We start from the raw sequence: 17915 nt of genomic DNA, 5'->3' as shown, positions 1-17915 counted from the left end.
ATAGGTATGGACCTAAAGGGGAGTAGTCCACCCCTTATAATCTTCACTATGAATCAGAAAATTATATGTTATATACTATCAAGTTCTTATTTTGTATTTAATATCGGAATATTGCAGTAAAAAAAACAAACAAAATATTGAATTTAAAGTTTTTCATTTTTACTAACAATTATAAGATAAGTAGTATTACAATGGTATTTAGTGTTTTTTGGTCCAAGCAAACAAATTACTTATTTTCTATAACTTGATTTTATTACTTTATAGATAGGATTATTAAGTAAATATAATTATTAATTTAAAAATTAAGAGTTTTTACTCCTTAAGAATTTAATTCTGTTAATCAGTAAATTCTCTACTTCATATTAGAAATGTATATATATAAATTACAATAAATTAATGTAAATACAATACACAGTTCATTCATATTTCAAAGTTTAAAAGAATTATTAGTTAAACTTATTAATTTTAATAGAACAATTACAGGGATAAGGTAACATCTATTAACAAGCAAATTTATATACCAAAACATTTTATGCGTAATACAGTAGCTATAACCTATCAGATAAAAAATAAAAGAAATAAATATTTTTTTAATTTTGCCAAGTTTACACAAATTTCAAAATGCAAATTACCTCATAATATAGCACATTTTTAAAATTCTAATTTAAGATTTTAATAAATAACTATCAAGGTTAATTTTTTTTTATTACTATATTTATGTTTAGAAAACTTTTTTAATAGAACAACAATTTGCTTAAATTCCATCAAATTAATTTAAAATAATCAGTCATTTTAAAATAAATAAGAATAAAACAATATTAGGTTTGACAAATTTCTATCCAAAAAAAAAAAAACAAACATTTTGACATTGAAATAATTATTTACAAATATAACTTATTAATTTAAAATATTTATTATTCTTTGTAAATTTTAATTTTCTATAGCAATTTTATCTTGAACATGATAATGAGAATTTAGTATATTCTTCATAGATATAATTCCAGATGAGTAATATCATTTAAAAATAAGAGTATAATATAGAATCTACAAAAAGAGAAATATAATATAGTAGGGCAATTTTAATAGTCTTCTGTTAGCGTTATTATTTAACTTTCATTGAAATTTGTTTCTATACATCTAAAAATAAATTCAATCAAATTGTAGTTTTTTGTATTTGTGGGTACAATTTTCATTTTCGGACAAATTTTAACTAATATATTAGATTATATAATTTCCTTTAAAAAATATTTGTTTACAATATTTTATAGTCAATACTTTGTAGACAAATTAATAATAACCTGGCAATACTCATTTTTTTTTATAGAAAATTTCCTGTTTTTTGAAATTATTTTTTTTAAAGTTAAAATTAATTATATAATAAAAAATCATTAATGAAAAGTTTGTAATAAATAAGTTATAAAAAAAGGTAGCCTTAATTTTTTTGCTAATAATCTAATAATTTTTGAACCATAATGTAATGAATTTATGAAAACAAATAAAAAAAATCATTTCTTTAGGAAATCACAATATTTTAATATTAGTTAGAACTACATTTTCTGTGAAATAGAATTGCAACCAAGAAATACAAAAAACTACAATTTTTCATATTTTCCTAAATCTTTGAGCATTATGCACACTCTAGTAATAGAAGTTGTATAAAGATCAAATTTTTTAGACATTTTTTAAATCTATAGCAACAAATTTCTGGACAGTTTCTCAAGTTTTGAACAAACATTTTTCTCTTAAATAAATAGTGGCCACTCTAATTTTATGCCTACATTGTAAAAATTAAAAATAGTAAAATTTTCACACAAATGAAGATTTACAATTCTTTTTCAAACATACAAGTACCTATTCATTTCGTGTTACACAATAGTATTGCAAACATCATTTATCTGGTGTTTCAAGGCCTGCATGGTTCATTAAATCAGAAATATTTTTTTCTAGATCATCAATGCGTGATCCCATATCATCTAGTGTGTAACAATTAAGGATAATTAGTTATAAATATATTATTAGTTACATATGTTATATATTAAACATGTTCATGATATATTAATCTGTTATAAAATATTTTTTTAGATATCTATTATATGTTTTAGAGTTGGTGCCATGATAACTGTCATTGGTGCCTTTATTTAATATATTTTTAAACAAAATAGATCTTATGCAAATTTGGCACCCTAAAGCACTTACTCTTCACTAGTATAGCACTGCATAGGTATGTCAATTTTTTTTTCAAATGGTAACATACATATATCACTACTTATAAAATAGAAAATCATATAATTAAAAAATTTCTGGTAGTGTATTAGGACAATAATTATTTTTAAAAAAATTTCAGCAAAATGATAACCATATCAAAATTTATAAGCATTGTTAGTAAGATCTGAAACACTGTGTATATATAATGAAAATGTTATTTTCAAACAACAATTATTTCACAGTAATAATAGTTCATTTGTTTAATTTATATTCAATCATTTTTCATTCATTTTTTTTTCAGGATTTAGTACATTCATAAGAATATATAACTAATTGGGAAGAATTAGGAAGAACATAATTCATAAATAAAATAGGTGATATATAACTTACAATTCTGTACTATTAAATGACAAATTAGTTTTAAGCAAAATGAAAAAAAAAATGGAAAATTTTGAGTTGTGTGATAAATCTTTTTGATAAAATACATATTTTAGCTATTGCTTAATTTATCATCAGGTTTAATAAGCTACTGTTAAAACAAAAATGGTAAAAAAAGGATATTTTTTGATAAAATTTGTTCAGACATATTTTGAAATTTGTCCTTCATTTGCTGTAATACATTTTGAATCTGAAAAATACAGAAAAGAATTGATAAAAACATTAGTGCAATTTAACATTTTTAATATTTAAAAAGTAACATGAAATAATATTTTTACATTGAAAATTTGTACATGGCAAAAAAAAAACTGTAATTTTTTTGTGATTGTGAAAATTGTTTTTTTAGTTAAATAATTTCAATAAAAATTAAAAAAACAAAATATTGATAAAAACATAATTTGTAATCAATAAAAGTTTTTAGTTATATATTTACAAATTTAAAACGCAATATTTTTTTGCTCTTTAGAAAAAAGCCAAATTTGTTGCATAATTCAAATAATTATTCTTTAGACTATATTCAATACTAAATACAGGTACAATAGACATACATTTGGTAATCAATATATAAATTTTTAATTTAATTAGACGGTACTAAATTCAAATTTACGTATTAAAGATTACTCACGTGATCATTCATTTCATCCAACGATTTTTTGTCAATATTATCTTCATTATTCTCCTCAGTTTTTAAGACACTCACGTCTTGATTGTTCTCACTCATAGTAACTTAAAATATTTTTATTAAACAATATTTTGTTTTAACTATACCGGGTAACAAGAGTGAGAGTTTTCAGATACTGAAATGAAAATAAAATAAGAAAAAGTATAATGTGTCAAACAAATCGTTAATAGTTTGACGAACGATTAGTTATCAATTATTTATAATTCTCCCACGTTGAAAAATAGTATTTCATACTGTTATAAAGCGCATAACAAACAAAGATATGAAGATAGAACCGTTGGTACAGGGGTTTCCAAAATTTATGTTCAAAGACTAATTCTATTGAGTAACATAAATTTATGTAAGATTAATAATGAAAGTATATAATTAATAAAATTAATTATGAACTTAAAATTATTACAGTTATATTATATTTATATTATTACAACTATAATTGTAATAATAATTTTTAAACTCGTTAAAAGTGTATATCATGAAATAAGATATTAGATAATATCTTAGTCAATGGTGTATATATACATTTTTTAATAAGTTCAAAATTTATATCAAATTGTAACGGTAGTTTTGAGTGTGATAGACTTAAGGCATCTCAAAGTGGTCCAAAATAGAAATTTTATTTACATAAAATACAAATTTCAAAGTATAATAAAATAATACAAAAATGGTTTGCCTATATAGCATAATATCTATACATAGGGGTTAGATTAAAACAAAATGTTTCATTTAATGTTTTAACGTTACTACATTTTTACGTTTAACGTTAATAAGACTTAAAACGTAATTTACTACCATACACAGTTTTTAATTAATATGGGCAAATAACTACTTTTTTATTACAATTTACTCTTTTTAAATATAACGTTTGAAAATAATTTATTTTTGTCTAAACAAGTATAGTTATACCATGTAAGTTCTATTATGTTTAACGACGTTTTACGTTTTTGATATCACGTATTTTTTGTTTTTGATTACGTTTTGACAAAATTATTTTTTTATGAACGTTATAAGTATAATGTTGTTCATGGCGTTATCTTTTTAATCTTCTTCTGTATATTGATAAGTTAATTGTTTTAATAATATTTAGGTGCTAAGGCCAGGGCAAGCGAAACATTAGTGAAATTAGTATTTAATAATAAGAAAAATATGAAGCAAAAAAAGTGACATGATGAAACGTGTTTTGTGTCTCATTATAGTGGAGCCCTGGTTCCCAGGACCAACTAGCCTCCCTATATCTGACCTTGATGTTATGAATGTTGGAAAGAATAAAAACTAAAATTTTCCCATTGAACTTTATACTTAGATACATTATACTGTAACCTAAGGTTTTAGATTTTAAAATAACTTTAGATCTACTATTTTTAACATCACTTAGACAAAATACGATTAAATTGCTTATAAAGTATATTTTTTTCAATTATACAATTTTTTATTGAAAGATACAATTACATTAATTATCGTTAAAATAAATAAGTAAACACTAGTAAAATTATTACTTTGATATTTTAACTTATCCTAGATTAAAAAAAAATATTCTTATTTAAACATTGAAAAATTGATATTAATTTTGAACCATTATAGCACATTTTCAATCACTGTTTAATTTTCATGAAACCTATAACTGGTTTTTTATTTTTATGTATTTCTGATAAGCTATTCGTTATTAGGTATATTATAGCTAATTTATGACCGTTAAAACCCAAACATTAAGAAATAAATAGATATATGAAAGTATGTAGAACTAATATAAGAATCATAAATTAGTAAATGGGATAATTCGGTCGACTGTCTGGCATTCTGTTTAACAATGATCCTACACTAACATTATTGTAATTACAATTGATCAAAATTTGAAAAATTATTCTATTTTATTATTATTTTTATATTACACTCAATAAATTAGCAATGGTTAGAACAAAGCAATCTATGAACTACGTTGGTAAGTTCAAAATTGTTTTATATAATTATATAGCTTTGTATTATTAAGTTAAAAAAAATTATGCAAATTTTAAATGGTATTAAATTGGAACTAGTTAGAGAGACAATTTTTGTAAATGAGACGAAATGTTCAACATTAACAAAAATTTCTTTTAAAAAACTGCTCGCGGTCATCAAAAATTTAATTGATCAATATTTTTTAAATATTCGGCGATGAAAAATATTATAAAATTATGCCTGTCGATTTTTATTTTATAAGTCTTTAAGCTTTTTTAAAAAATGAACATATTTTTGAATGATTGATATTTAAGGTATATGAATAAATAACAGGCACATTTAGAGATCCTTTATTTTCATACAAGCTTATCGTTTTAATATAGAAATTAATTAGAGTTTATGTGAAGCTAAAAAGTTAACAATTATCAAATTTATTTTTCAAGAGATGTTTTTGACTTCACATTTCAATCGAAATAATTGATTAATGAGTAACTATAAATTTATTTTAATGACAAATTCTGAATTTATTCGATAGATATTTATTTAATCAACACATAATATTGTAATCAGCATTTACATACAAAATTAATACATTTTTAATATATATAGGACTTGAAAATGAAGTAACATGAAATGTTGACAGTTTTTCTAATATCTAGTAAATTAGTTCATCTATATACAATTTGTTAAGGTTTTGAAGGTGGTTCTCATAATATTTAAAAATATTATAAGAAAATATAAATTTTATTTTCGAAAAACTAAAATTATTTTAGTTCCTAGCTCTAATTAATATGACACTTTGTTTTTGTTTTGCCTACACCATGGATATTAAAAAAGTATGGTTTTGTATAAATGTTTGATTAAAAAAGTTTTTAGCTTAAACTTTTTGTTATTATAGTTGACTCTAGCTTACCAACAAAAATTTAGTTCAATAACATAAAATGTAAAACTATTTGTGTTACAATAACATAAAAAATAAAAATCATGGGATAAAATTGTTTTATTATGTAATAATGGATTTTTATTCAGATGTTGTCATTTGTAATGTTAATGCGTAATGACACATTGAAAAATGGTGACATTGTTTCAATATTTTTTATATAATAGCAAAGTACGTTTTTTTATTATCTTTTAGGCATTTAATATTCATAAAAATATATTTGATAACTTTTTTATTTTACACAAACAGCAATTCCGTTAATTAAATTTTATTGACTTAAAAATCCTCATAAAATTGTTAATTCAAAACTCTGTTTATATTAAAAAAATTTCGGATATCCAATTTTCACCGCCGGCATCCAAAAGTTGCGTCTGAGTATCATAGGTAATAATGAGTTGATAATAATTAGCAGTCGAGTTCTTTAGTTTTTTTCATATTGGGGTTACACGTAGAAAAATGTTTAATATCCTCTAAAAATTGTATTTTACCATGACAATTAGAGGGTTGAATTCTTATCTATGTGCACGCTGCTGATAAATAATATTTCATAGGAGGTTTATATGATAAAATGGTGGGTAGAAACGTATGTTTCGATGCACGGATTCCCGGGTTAGATCTCCAGGGAGCCTATTTTTCTTATGATTTATCTCAATGTTGGTATCTAGTTTTTGGTGCAAGCCGGTCATAATACCCGTCCTGTCCATCATTGGCCTAGTTAAGAACCATTATTGACTCCCTTACATGTGATAAAGGGCCTCTGTAGAATGTTAATTTTGGAAAATATAAACTTATAAAACTAATCATTTTTCATTTTAGGAGGTTTATATATAGGTGTTAAGTAAGTGAAACAGGTTTTCATTGTTCTTATTTTTTTTTTAATTTACCGGTTTCCTTATTTACTGAACACTTTGTATGTTAAAATGGTTATAATAAAAAGTTATAGTGGTTATAGTAAAAATATTTTATATAATAAAAATCCATAAGAATCAGAATTATTTAAAAATACTCAAGTTCTAGAAGAGAGAAAAATTGATTTCATATATTCGAATATTCCTAGGGGTAATCCGAATAAAATGTACGAGTGTATTCGATCATCACAATCGACAATTACTCGATACTAACGAGTAAAAATGTTTTGATTTTGTGAGTGTCTCCATCTAATAATTCTGTTATTTGTTTGCAGTTTCCGTTGGGAAATCGTCAAAATCGTCATCTGGAAAATCGAGTAGCTCCGGTGGATCGTCTTCGTCGGCTTCACATTCCTCAAGCAATTCATATGATCACTCATCAACGCCCAGTAAAGGAAGTAAGTACACTATAATAGTGCTATACTTATGAAGTATCATTAAACACGGTTAATATAACGAATTAATACTGGTTATTTTTTCTATCAAATTATCTTAATCAACTTATTTTATTAATGTGGAGATTTTATTTTTTTCCATAGAAAAAGTTAGTATTGGAAAGTAAAATGTAATGATATAATTCAACTTAAAATTTAAAATGTTTATAATTTTGGTTAAGTATATTGGATTAGATAATTTGAAGCTTCATTATTCATTTTATAAAATAATATAAATATAATCAATTCCCTACAGAAAGATACTACTAGACTTAAAAATAAAGACAATTTTTTCAGCTAAAATAATAACCAAAAATTGGAGAAATCATACAAAATATTTTACTTTGTCGACTTCATTACCTGTTTGCAAGAAGGTTTAACTTTGATTATTTATTTAGCCGTGAGAATCGTCGTGTTTTAAATAATAGAAATTATAAAGACTCCACTTTGAATAAATCCTTTAGTGTTATTATTGCTCAACAATAAAGCACATTTTTGACGATCGTTAAAATATCATTAGCTGTATTAAATACTAAAAAGATTTATTATTTAAATAAGTCATTTATAAAAATACTACTTTTATAAATAAACATTTCTTTTGTATTATCTCATTGTCCTTTTTATGGAGAAAAACAAAGTTTATCAACAATGATTATTTTGATAAGGCGTGTTTTTATTAAACTGTAATTTTATACTATTTGATTAAATTTTTACAATGGTTATTACTAATTATTACATTTTTACAAATTTTTTTTTAATTAATGTGTCTCAATTAAAATAGAAAGGTTTCATAAGCTTGTAAGGTTTATTTGATGAATATAAAACGAAAAAATGTATTATTGTTTTTATGAAATAAATCCTAACTTTATTTGTCCTGTAGAAAAATATTCAGGAGGAAATCCAGTGTGTCCTAGGGAAACGCCAGCTTGGCAAAAGGAGATAACGTGTTTTTTTATGTCTAACAATCAAAATTCGACCAATGGTCTGTGTAAAGACGAAGAAAAATCAGAACACAATTCTTATGAACTGTCAGCTGGTTCTTCAGGATCAAGAGAGACAATACATTGACAGATGGGTTTATTATTTCAGCAGTGTAAACCGATATAATTATTTTTATATTTAACAAATAATGTATATATCGAAATTTATGTTTAATTATTTTCATTAGAATTATATAATTGTTGACTAGGCGGTAAAATTATTTCTATTCACAGTCTTGTGACATTTAAGATTTTATATTTATAAGTTATTATTTTAAATAAAAACTTTTTACGACTGAAACTGACAACAACTCTTATATTGAGAAAGGAGACGTTCTTGTTATAAAACTTCAGTTTAATATTTAAAATTTTCTTTGTTGTTTTTGAAGACCGCTCTATCAATAGAGAATAAAAGAAAGTTGTACTTTTTTTTTGAGTAAAAGAAGATTTTATTTAAATATAATATTCTTTTTTAATAAAAGTCATCAATATTTATTTGCCTACTAAATTTTATAAAAATAATCAATTAAATATGAGATTCAATTCTATGGGACGTTGACAAACGGGCGAACTGACAAAAACTTTTAGGTTTTCGGAATACTCAAAATTTTAAATATGATAAAACAAATTCGTCATTTATTTAAATACATTTTTTTAAAGTTATATATTTTTATAATAATGAAATTTTATTATTTTTAAAATTTTTTATTTAATTAATTTTAATATTCAAGTTTGTCAGTTTAATTTGAAAGTTATTAGTGATAGTTTAGTAATCAATAAAAACTCTCGGACTACTAATATTTAAAGAACTACCATTGTTGATCAAATAAGTATTCAACAAAAGGAATTGAAGAAAAAAGTGAAGGTAAAAAACAAATATAAAAGTTTGGTATTTTTAAACAGTTTTATTTTTTATTTACTCTCGTATGTAATGATTTCACTATCAAGCTTACATGTCTATCAAATATTTAAATAGTAACTACAGGTGTATAATTTTAAACCTTATGACTATGAAGTTTTATTAATACAAAACAATAATAAGGGAAAAAATTAAATTGTTTAATAAACGCCTAGGTTTACATTTGGAAAATAAATCACTGGTGCGGCAAACGATTATACCAATCGAAAACAGCTTGCCTTAGGTAAATATAAACTTTATAATTTATAAATTTATGAATTAATAATAAAAATAAAGATCATAAATGTAAACACTACATTATGGAAATGACTACCACTAATTATAACTTTTTATATAATATTACAATAAAACAATAATTTTTTTTTTTTTTTGACAAACCACATATTTGGGTACTAATTGGCTTAACAGACTATTTAAGGTAAAACAAGATTGACAACAAATCATTTCATACACGCGCGCCAATTTTACAAGTTCAACAAATTATAAATTTCATTAAAGTTTTATAAAAAAAACTTAAGTATATTATAATTACTTTAAATATGCTGCCCGAGGCGACGCTGTAGAAACTGCTAACTTAAAACTAATGAAAAAACATAACTACCATCAACAATAAGTTACTAACAAAAAAAAAACAATCATACATAATAAATATGTAGTTAAAAAAGAGTGCTAATTACAACAATGAAATCATTTCAATATAGTCGATAAATTTTATGTTCAATATCAAACAGTGAAAAATAGACAGATGAATTTGCATTTTTAATATATTTTATAATAAATAGTTAAACTATTGTGTTATGAGTTTTACGTACAGCATAAAAAAGCACATCATTTTCGACCATTAGGTAAACTAGACAAATTGTTTTACGCAAATAGACCATATATAGTACACGTGTGATATATAATAATTTACCGATAAAAAAACCCTGAATGTTATGTTAAAAGTTTTCCTTCTTCTAAATAAAAGTTTTGCCGTCGGATTTACTGTAAAAATATACATGACACACACAGTTTAACGTTTCAGCGGTAAAAACGTTAACAAACTTGACAGTAAATTTCACAATAGAATAATTTTTCTTAACATATAGAAACACAAGTTCGGGAGAGCTTAATAGTTTGATAATAATTGTCATAGTATTTTTCATATCAATTATACACTATCCAACGAATAAAGTAATTGGAGAAATATTACAACATTTATCGCAATGAAGATTAACACACTTTTCTTTTTTATCACAATTAAAAAAAAACTGAACACTCTTATGAATATATATATGAGTGAACACAATATGATTATACCGGTAAATTCGTTCAATTTCAGCAAAAAATAGATATAATTGAAATTAGTAATTCTAGTTTTTTTTAATTTTAATACAAATATTTAAATTATTATAATTCATTTATATCATATATATTGATAATATTTTTCAAGGTTTAAGGCAACATAATAGATAAGTTATGACCAAAAACAGTCCAAATAAAATTAATGTTGTAATAAGTATTCAAAAAATAATTGTGTGATCCGTCAAAAACGTGCATAAGAATTTTTTTTATATAAATGATGTTATGTAAAATTATAAAAATAGATTGTACTACGACGAACGAATTTTCCGGTGTATAGTTTTAAACGGTATTCAATTTAAATAATTATATGTGTTTAACTGTAACTGACAGTTTTGAGGAATGACTATGATTTGCTGTCATTTGGTTCTTTCCAGTCAACGTTGGCCCATACTGGAAGTGTTGTCTCGTAACTCCATCCTGGCCCCTAGTGGTAAAAAAAAATATATTGTGAGTCAGAGTGATATAATTTTATTGAAAATGTGTGAAAGTAGACAAAAATAAAACATTTAGTTGGTGTAAAAATTTAATATATTTAAATGTTTTACAATAAAAAAATTTATTGTAAAATTTAAAATTAGAATGTTCAACTCATAGTACTTTAAAATCTAATTTTTAAAAAGATACTAGTTATTAAAATTAGCTAGTTTTATACTAACAAAGGAAATCAGAACGATGTCAGATGTTGAATGGATCTAAATAGTTCTATTTCTATATCAAAATACATTTTCTAAGATAAGCAAAACATTTTTGTATAAATGAAAGAAATCAGATTCACAGGCGTTGTGATCTAAACATCGAAATGGAACCAGTTATTTAAAAATAAATACAATCGAAAAAGTTTTTGAATTTGATTATATTTTAATGTTTCAACCTGTAATAAGTTTAAAAGAGGGGCAGCTTCTTGGAAAAATATTTGAAAGAATAAACTGTTATGTATAATGATAATATTAATTTAAGTATCTGAACAAGCATTAAATTTGGAAGAACTTTTTAATATAATGAGAAAAAAAGACCAACTTTTTAAGGGTTCTTACTAAAAACAAATATTTGTTGTCAGTATCATAATTCTTAATTGTAATGCTGATGTATCAAATTTTAAAAGATTGATCTATCCCTTGAAGGTGTTTTATTTTTTAAACGGACCGAATTTACTATGATTCATTTGTAATACAATGTGAAATTTTTGTGATAGCGTTAATTGTTTTGTGTACCCAAAAGTTAAATATTTTAAATTTGTTATTAATGTATTTTTAAGCTTTTCATTTTATTAACTAGTGATAATATCAGAAAAAATTATAAATATGTTTACGAATTTTAATTTTATGCGTAGAAAGTCTACTTTTGGTTTGTAAAACAAATACTTGTATTACAGAAAGAACTCGGATATGAATTGAAGAAAAAATTATCGTTGTGCAATAAAGACATGGTAGAAGACCAGTGGAAGTCTAAATACAGACTATTGATATTTGAATGAAAACGTGCGCTGTGGTTGTTGCAAAGAGTTAACAAGTGGAATAACAAAACATTAAAATATCGAATATCTTGCCACGTGCTTAGTAGGGCTTAAAACAAAAAATACTCACTATAACGATAGTTAAAGAACACTATAATGTCGCATCTACGTTTTCGAGAGTTCCCTCTAGTTTTTTTTAGGTGAATTATTGATGAAAAATTTATTGTTGGTTATAAAATTATGAATTTTGTATCTTAAAAAATTTAATGAAGTATGGTTTTCCAAGTGTTGTTATAGAAATTTATTGTTTTTAACAAGATAGCGATGAATAAATTAATTGAAAAATTAACAAATTAATCATTTAATTCTAAATAACTTACTAATACAATAAAAAATGCTGGTTAAAAATTCTAGAAGATTTTAATAAGCTACTTGATCACCATGATAATATTTTTATTTAAATATTGAAGTAACATTTTAACACTATACATTTTTTCTGTTAATTTTATAAATAAAAAAATTCGACTAACATTATATGTAAATATTACTAACAACTATTTAATTCATTTAAGTTTAGTAGATATCGATTATTATAATTACATCGTGCTTGTTTTTACTATATTATTATTCAATTTCTCGCATAAATATTCAAGAATCATTATGATAATGATACTGAATTTGAAACGAACAAAATCAAAGAACTGTATTTACTTACACTGTATTTCCAAGCGTGCAAATACATCACGAGGTCTTTTGGCTTTGGATCTCTGAACTTAACACGACACTCGTAGCAGTGAGGATCGTACGTGATCTTCTCAGAATCGTATTCTTTGTCTAGCACATCTTGTTCTGTCTGAGTCGATGCGTTCAGTCCTGAATCTAGTCTGTGTTGTGTAATTGCGGTTTTCGAGTCTACAATTGGTAGTATTGTTTTGCCTTCCCGAGACTGATGTTGTTCACTACTCGTAGTTGACTCTTGAAGTTTATTCAAATCTAGATAAAAATATAACATGCTCGTGTTGAGGCTAATGGTAAACAAATTCAAAAGAGATAGTGTTTAAAAAGGGGTATAGAAAAATTGGGGTTAAAAAGACTATTTTAGGTGAAATAGTTATTTGTAAGATACAACTAAAAATTTTAGAATGTTTTCTTGGTTTATTTTCATAAGTACCAAATATCCATTTTGTTACACGTGTATAAGAAAATAATTTCCGTCATAATTTGTGGGTCAAAGTATTACTAGTCAATTTTATAAGAAAGTTTTGCTGTAAGCATTCCAAAAATGTCGTTTTGTAAGTTAATATTTATTTTTTCTCTCTTTAAAAATCGCTTAAATTGAAATATCAGTGTTTTTGGAAAATAACTACAGATTTAATTAAAAAATTAAATGTTGATCATTGTTGACATCAAAAAATATATTATGAATTAAAATCATAGAATATAATTCATATTCTAGAGCCACAACAATAAGTTATGGTTCCTTTGAATTCAAAATTTAACATTTATTTTGTAATTGTTCATTTGCTGATTTATATAATCGAAACCACAATAATTACGATAGATCGATGCGTAATTTGTGTCATAAATAGTGTTTAAAATTTTGATTGCTACGGAAATTATTTACTTAAAACTTTACTATTATAATACAAATCTCGCCATTCGAATTCACTCTTTGAGAACCTTTACTGTAAATATTTGTTCAAGCTTCTCAACCGGAGTTGTCTGACGATAAATCCATCGAGTTACAACGCGTTTCGAATTTAATAGTTAATCTGTCTCTTGAAATCCAATTTTTTTGCATCTAAAAACTGCTTGTATCGAAATTCTTTTCCCGTTGATTCTGTAGAGCGAGTCAGCTGCAATAACGACATTAAAGCGGTCGCTATTGGGTAATAATGTTCCGGCGGGCAATAAAACTACGCAGTATTAAGTTCTAATACACTTTAAGATACATATCATTTAGAACGCGAACGACTTAATCAACGCTCTGGAGTTAGTATATTGCCTATCGAGAGCGCCGACTTGCGTTTGACCGATAACTGATTTATTATTCTATTTCTCTAAGTGTTTTAAGATGAAACGTGATATTAAATTGCTCTCGTTTTGTAAGTACCGTGTAAGTAAGGGCGGTGTGTATTGATCAACTTTTAGAACTGCTTGCAAAGTGTGCCTAATGGTTACGTGTCGTATTAAGCCATGTGAGTATTTATAAATAATTAATGTCGCACCAAGTTGAAATGTTCGAAAATAAAAAAAAAATAAGTCGTACAATAAAAGTAATAATATCAGTGATTTAAATTTTATTGAATATGAGATAAGTAGTACACCGTTTAAACTTGTTTTAAGTAAAAATTACATTATTAAATTAAATAAGTATTGTTATTTTAATTAAAATTTAATTATTTTTTTGCAGTAAATTCACTAACTATTTTTTCTTTAAACATTCTTAATTTTTTCTAACACTGTGTAGTCTTAAATTAGCAGCGTAATGTCCAACATCAAGGTACAGTATACCATTCACAAATTTTTCTTACATGAGTTCCTGAAGTAATTATTTATAGATGTTAATTGCAGTTTAAAAAATAAAAATATTATACTAGTACCAAGTAATCACGTGGAGTAACATGAGTATCAATTTACAAGTAATACTTGATATGTTTGTTGATGTCGCGATTTGTTGTCAGATAAATTCTTATTTAAAAATAAAAAAACCCTTTGAGTATAAAGTCAAAAAACGCAGTTTTACATTTAGTTTACAGTAACTTAAAAACCTCTGATTTTATGTTTTCTTATGTACTTTTATATTTTTTTAAAATTATTTTGCATTTATGATATATGAACACCTAATATTCAAATTAAGATAACACCTAAATTATGAATTTTTTTGAGGTCCGACATTACTTTAATTTAATTAATATAATAATAATTTTTGCAAATTTTAGCTCATAGTTTGAATTTGAATATTTTTTTTTTTGAGAAAATCATTTAACTTGAAAAATAATAAACATGTTGGAAAAAAATGTATGAAATTATATTTTCTACAAAATGCCATGCCTTCACATAAAATTATACCTGATTTATAACATCAAAAATAGACAATTTTTGTCAGAAAATTTATGTTATAAAACTTTACAATTAACTATGAAATATAGATTAAAACACTAATACAATGAGAGAACAATCCTTGTATAATTTTTTCATTTAATTATTAAAACAGAACAGCCGACGGGCCAATAATTATTATTATATGTAATATGTTGGATTTTACAAATAAAAATTGAAATTGAATGGCTAGTATTTTAACATGTCATTCTTATTAAAAATATAAAAATATTTGTACATAAACGTGTTAAAAATTGACTACTTCTATTATATTGATATAATACAAATACTTCCAAAAGTACAGACCTATAATTTTTAGATGTTTGATTGATTAGTTGAATTTTAAATAATCAATAAATAATAATCGAAATTTTATATTAATGTTTAATAATTTATTATAATAAGTCAGTCATTTGTCTTAAAATAAAAGAAAAAGGTCAAATTCAAAATATGAGATCGGTTTGTCACGTGATAATAATTTCAGATTGGTTTCAAATTTTGCAGATATGATAATTATACCAATTAATCATTTAGGCTGGCGACTGAATGATCTACTGCGCCACACCTCTCCTCCTCATAATTATTTTTGTATATATGAAAAAACGAATAATATAAGTTAATGACTATAATGATTAATTCAACTACATTTATAATATGTGATTATTTTTATTCCTATGTAAATTAATAGTTGAAAAGTTGGTATGATAATTATTGCATATAAAACAAAACACGGTTTACCGTTATCTTTTCACTCAATAAATTGATTTAAATTTAAAGTAATTTTATTTCACGTAACGCTTTATATTCTCCAAGTCATAAATTACCTTTGTATTGTGTAGTTTTCTTTTCATCTGATTCTGTAGATGTGGCAGGTGCACAGGACTCGACGTTTTTCATTAACGGTAACATAGTCAAGTCCGAATCACCATCCATACCCAGCCAGTTTTCAGCATTGTGAATGTTTATCAAATCATGAATCAGTTGTTCGTCAGTTTTGCCAATGATACCACCCCGACCTTTTTCTGGCCCAAACACTACGTGGTTGTACAAGGGATCATTTTTTACGGGAAAGCCTAATAAAATTTGCAAAGGTTCTTAAACTATTTTTGTAGCTATTATTAAGTACTCTTGCTACTAATAAAAGTAATTAATGACATCGTTTGAGATGTAGTATATTTATTACTTTTATATGGTGTATACCTAAGTACTGCAGGTGAACTCTAATTTGGTGCATGCGACCGGAATGTGGAAAACATAACACTACACTCATGTTAGTTTCCTCATTATAGCCAACCAATTGGAATGTCGTTGAACAGCTCTTGCCTTTTTTTGATACTTTACACACTCCTATCTTATAGCTGACAACTTCGATAGGCTGATTGCATTCAACAGTTTGTCTATAAGTAAAAAACACTCTTTGAAATCTGGTTTGATAAACTCAATTAAAAGGAATATTGTCGATATAATTGATAAGGTTCAGTTAAATTTTTAAAGAATGCATAAAAAATTATACTTACTCAGGAAACTTGCCTTCAACCCGACATACATATTGTTTGTTTACTTGACGATTGCGGATTTGTGATTCCATTATTCGAGCGTACCGAGGAGTCCTGCCAAACATTAAAAGACCACTGGTAAGTCTGTCTAAACGATGTATAGTTCTCAAATTCTTCAAGTTATGTTCTTTAGCTAGCACAAACACCACTGTGTTATGACGATAACGACCACAAGGATGAACCTATTGAAAAGTATAATATTACTATGGATTTGTATTGAACAATAAAAAAAAACATATTTTAGCATTAAGTTTAACTATAGTTTACGAAATTTAAACGAATGTTTTATAAAACATTCTATTTTTTAGCTTGAGATTTATTTCCTCCCAGTGAATACCTTTTCCAATTAAAAAATTTGTAAAAAATGTTCGGACTTAATTATTATAAAAATTAACATTTATGAATGACTATACTATAAAGCAGATGATACAATGAAGTAAATTAAGAATTAAATAATATTTTCATTTTTTAGATTGATTAATTAAAAAGTAAATAAAAAATCTTTTATTTTTATATCTGATAATTCCAAATTTCAAATAATTGTCGCCATACTGAAGATAGTAGAGTATCAATAATCTTTGCATAAGGACGTCCCCTTGTCCTCACTTTTTATTGTGAAAATTTTCTGCCTTTAGGTAAGTATTCCTTTTTAAAATGTAGCTCTGTGTAAATCACAGTAAGTTTGATAAAATCATTAAAAATAAAAGTATTGTTTACCTTTATTATTATTTATATTACAATACATTTCAAATTACATTATTATTCGATAGTATGAATAATAATAATATCCAATACTTTAAAGGTAAATTCTCAACCGTTAACTGATAAAAGGTCGTTATAATCTGACACGTGTCTGGAATTGTTTATACGATTAAATAACCTTTAAGTTCACTAAAATTTTGAAACTAGCGAAGGTTGTTTCAATCAAGTAAATTTAAACAACGATTAAATCCTTAATACCACGTCTAGGAACAATTATTGTGTTAATTGCGATTGTTTCGTAGATAATTAGGTTTCAGATT

At 24.6% G+C, this 17915-nt stretch overlaps 3 protein-coding genes across 3 annotated transcripts in view; 1 reads left to right on the top strand and 2 right to left on the bottom strand.

Moving 5' to 3' along the window:
* Nucleotides 1-1148: 1148 nt before the first annotated feature.
* On the bottom strand, nt 1149-3555 carry LOC126898663 (heat shock factor-binding protein 1). The gene is made up of 3 exons (XM_050672928.1): nt 3269-3555; nt 2767-2833; nt 1149-1976 (listed from the first exon to the last, which is right to left on the bottom strand). Exons 1-3 carry the CDS (start codon nt 3362-3364, stop codon nt 1888-1890), a joined length of 252 nt encoding a protein of 83 aa, XP_050528885.1. The 5' UTR covers nt 3365-3555; the 3' UTR covers nt 1149-1887.
* A 1527-nt stretch (nt 3556-5082) lies between these two features.
* LOC126898662 (PCNA-associated factor-like) lies at nt 5083-8820 on the top strand. The gene is made up of 3 exons (XM_050672927.1): nt 5083-5261; nt 7381-7503; nt 8420-8820. Exons 1-3 carry the CDS (start codon nt 5228-5230, stop codon nt 8605-8607), a joined length of 345 nt encoding a protein of 114 aa, XP_050528884.1. The 5' UTR covers nt 5083-5227; the 3' UTR covers nt 8608-8820.
* Nucleotides 8821-9557: 737 nt separating this feature from the next.
* LOC126898627 (pseudouridylate synthase RPUSD2-like) overlaps nt 9558-17915 on the bottom strand; it is a 138999-nt gene continuing 130641 nt past the window's right edge. Inside the window, exons 8-12 of the mRNA XM_050672875.1 lie at nt 16855-17075; nt 16538-16734; nt 16162-16410; nt 12951-13228; nt 9558-11206 (exon numbers count right to left, since the gene is read on the bottom strand). Of these exons, the coding sequence (XP_050528832.1) occupies nt 11126-11206; nt 12951-13228; nt 16162-16410; nt 16538-16734; nt 16855-17075 (1026 nt within the window). The 3' untranslated portion in view covers nt 9558-11125. The remainder of the gene's footprint in view (nt 11207-12950; nt 13229-16161; nt 16411-16537; nt 16735-16854; nt 17076-17915) is intronic.

This window comes from Daktulosphaira vitifoliae, unplaced genomic scaffold (assembly GCF_025091365.1).
Source record: "Daktulosphaira vitifoliae isolate Bord-2020 unplaced genomic scaffold, ASM2509136v1 Scaffold_2, whole genome shotgun sequence".
NCBI classification, from domain to species: domain Eukaryota; kingdom Metazoa; phylum Arthropoda; class Insecta; order Hemiptera; family Phylloxeridae; genus Daktulosphaira; species Daktulosphaira vitifoliae.
The sequence above is the reverse complement of the archived record's forward strand: the minus strand, read 5'-3'. Positions and strand labels throughout refer to the sequence as shown.